The 3,084-nt window shown below is 63.7% G+C and overlaps 2 protein-coding genes across 2 annotated transcripts in view; one reads left to right on the top strand and one right to left on the bottom strand.

Annotated features, from left to right (window-relative positions):
- The window catches only part of NAB2 (NGFI-A binding protein 2), a 3,782-nt gene extending 2,977 nt beyond the window's left edge, over positions 1 to 805 (top strand). Inside the window, exon 6 of the mRNA XM_025192706.1 lies at positions 750 to 805. Coding sequence (XP_025048491.1) covers positions 750 to 805 — 56 coding nt within the window. The remainder of the gene's footprint in view (positions 1 to 749) is intronic.
- STAT6 (signal transducer and activator of transcription 6) overlaps positions 7 to 3,084 on the bottom strand; it is an 8,648-nt gene continuing 5,570 nt past the window's right edge. Inside the window, exons 16-21 of the mRNA XM_025192705.1 lie at positions 2,608 to 3,077; positions 2,172 to 2,252; positions 1,969 to 2,043; positions 1,796 to 1,882; positions 1,503 to 1,640; positions 7 to 1,420 (exon numbers count right to left, since the gene is read on the bottom strand). Coding sequence (XP_025048490.1) covers positions 1,288 to 1,420; positions 1,503 to 1,640; positions 1,796 to 1,882; positions 1,969 to 2,043; positions 2,172 to 2,252; positions 2,608 to 3,077 — 984 coding nt within the window. The 3' untranslated portion in view covers positions 7 to 1,287. The remainder of the gene's footprint in view (positions 1,421 to 1,502; positions 1,641 to 1,795; positions 1,883 to 1,968; positions 2,044 to 2,171; positions 2,253 to 2,607; positions 3,078 to 3,084) is intronic.

Here is a 3,084-nt window from a genome sequence, read left to right as displayed (position 1 = left end):
ACCCCAGGACCCGGCACAAGGCCCCCACAGGCGCCAGCCCCTCACCCCCCTGCTGAGACCCTGCTCCCACATGCGTGTGCACACATGGCCCCCAGCAACATACAAACACACACAGGCTCACCCACCCAGGCCCACACTGCACCCAGACATACATGCACATGCTACACCCTAATGCCCAGACCCACAGACACATGCGCCCCCATGTGTGCCCCCACTGCACCCACATGAACACACGCACACACGCACAGTGCACACACATGCACGTGTCCACCTTCATGCAACTCCCACACATGCTCAAATGCAGCTGCATTCACCCCCCACCGCCCAAACACCCTGGTGCACACACACCTCTTGCACATGCACACAACCTGGCTGTGTGCCCATCCTGCCTCTGTGGTGGTGGGGGGCACACCAGCACCCACATGCCTCCAGTAGGCGATGCTCCCCCTCCCTCCTCGCACAACCTCACAGTTGCGAGGGGTATCATGGGTAGGACGAATTGGAGGAACACCCCCACCCCCCTGCAGAAGACCCCTCAGCCTGGACCCCAGCCCCACTGCAGGGCCTAGGCCTGCACCTGGTGGGGGGAGGGAGCTGTGGGGCCCCGCACCTGCCTGGGACCTCAGCCCCTCGGTGCCGTCTCCTTTGTACGTGTACAGTAGATTATTTATTTTGTTATTTTGGAATAAAACTTTATTTTATGGCTTATTTTCTGTCCCTGCCCCCCCAACGTCCTGTCCATCCCCCAGGTTACGAGGAGTCACAGGCAAAGGAAGGGGGGCAGGGGGCTGCAGGTCGGGAGTGAGGGGCACCGGCCAGGCGAGGGGCTGTGGGTTTGGGGTGAGGGGCACCAGCAAGGGGCTGCAGGTTGGGAGTGAGGGGCACTGGCCGGGCTGGGTGGGAGGGTGTAAGAGGCTGCGGGGCGGGAGTGAGGGGCACCAGCAAGACTTGGGAGGGGTAGCATATGCACTGCCCATTTCCCCCACCTGTCCCAGCATGCTTTGTGGTCCCAGCCTGTGCCTGTGACTTGGCCTCGGCCCCCATGCCACTGTACCAGCCCAGCAGCTGCCCCCTCTGGGGGGCTCCCCGGATCCCGCTGCTAGGGGGGCAGAGCTGCTGGCGGGGCTGGAAGGAGCTGGATGCCTTCCCCCCCACCCCAGCTGCAAGCTTGGCCCAGGCTGGGGGGAGGTGTCTGTACAGGGGTGCTTATGGGACCCAGTCCTTCTTGCCTGGCCCCCATGGGGGCCCAGGGGCCACGGCCTCATGCACATCCAGCGAGGGGTGCCGCTACCAGCTGGGGTTGGCCACGGTGTCCAGGCCAGGAAAGATGCCATGGGGGCCAGGCGCGTGCGGGGTGGGGTCCTCGTGCTGCCCCTCCTGCAGCAGCTGGTCCAGGTGCTCCAGCCCATCCTCCCCCATCCTGTGGGGGGGAGTGGGACACACAGGGTGTGAGACCTTGCGGGGGCTACCCCCAGTCCCGTAAGGCCTCCCGAGCTTCTTACCACTGGGGAGAGGGGGGTGGCATGAAGCTGGTGTCCAGGGCTGGGGAGACCCCTGTGAAGGTGCCAGGGTCCAGGTCCAGCATCTCTGTGTCCAGCGGCTCTGGGGACTTGGTGTTCAGTAGGAAGGGCAGATGGATCCTGGGGAGGGCAGCACTGAGCAGGGGTGCCAGCCTGTGGTGCCCTCCCACCCTCTGGGACCCTGGCCCTGATCCAGGCCAGATCCTGGGGTGCTGCCTGGTGTATGGGGGGTGGGGAGCAGAGCAGCCCCCCACCCCCAGGACCCCAGTCCTTACCGTGTGTCCAGTGTGTTGCCAAAGGTGTCAGGACAGGAGGGTGGCCTGGACACCGTTGTCATGGCGACAGACACCATCTGTGAGGGGCTGTGGGGAACAGGGGTGCACATTGAGGGGGGTCGGGGGGACCCTGACCCCAAAGCTGGCCCCACTGGGGGGGCTGTGGTACTCACTTGTGGTAGTGGGGGTGTGTCATCTCCGTGTGGGAGTAGCATGTCAGGGGGGTGCTGGGGTCCAAGCCCTGGAGGCTGCAAGCAAGGGCAATGCTAGCTGGGGAGCATGGCTCAGCACCTCACCCCAGCCCCAGTGCAGGGCATTATGGGTAACTGAAGCTTCCTTGACCGCCCCCCCACCCCCCGGGGGCCTGGGCACTCACCATATGTTGGAGGGCAGGGGCTCGGGGTGCCAGGGTACTGGGGGTACCCCCATGGAGCCAGGCTGCTGCAGCTGCAACACCCTGGAAGGACACAACCTGGTGAGACGGGCAGGTACTTGTACACATGTGTGCCAGCAGACATGGGCACTTGCGCATATGCATAGAGACGCATGCAGAAATGCAGGCTTGCACTCCCATGCACACACAGAGCTACCCATGCACGTGCCTGCAGACATGCACGCACACCTATGGACATTCACAACCAGGCACATGCATCTAAGCAGGCAGGCATGCACCAATGCACATGTGCAGAAATATGCACATAAGCACACACATGTACACCAACAGGTGCACACAGAGCCACACATATGTACACAGACATGCACGCGCACACACACTCCCAGGGCCAGCAGCTCCCTGGCACATGTGCACACACCTCTCGCTCTCCACCGTCATCTTGATGGTGGTGGGCACGTAGCCGCGGCCATCCTTGGCCATCTGCTCTTCTGCAGGGGAAATGGCAGTGAGACCCCTTGGGGGCTGCAGCGGGGTGGGGGTGGGGGGGAAGTGACACCTCACTACACCCCCAGCCTGAACCGCAGGCTCCCTCAACTTCTTGGGTGTAGGGGGTGATGCAGGAGATCTCTGGATGCAGGTTGAGAGTGAGGAGCACCAGCAGGTCTGGGGGAGGGGCAGGGGCTGCGGGTCAGGGTGAGAGACACTGTGGGGGGGAGCAAAGGCTGTGGGTTGGGAGTGAGGGTCCCTGGGGGGGGCAAGGGCTGAGAGATGGGAGTGAGGGGCACCAGCACGGCTGGAGGGGCAGGGGGCTGCACGTTGGGAATGAGAGGCACGAGAGGGGTCGAGGAACAGCAGGTTGGGAGTGAGGGACAACAGCAGGGCTGGGGGGGCAGGG

The sequence above is a fragment of the Alligator sinensis genome, unplaced genomic scaffold (genome assembly GCF_000455745.1).
Source record: "Alligator sinensis unplaced genomic scaffold, ASM45574v1 scaffold265_1, whole genome shotgun sequence".
NCBI lineage: Eukaryota > Metazoa > Chordata > Crocodylia > Alligatoridae > Alligator > Alligator sinensis.
Note: the sequence above shows the minus strand (reverse complement) of the source record. Positions and strands in the feature narration are given on the sequence as shown.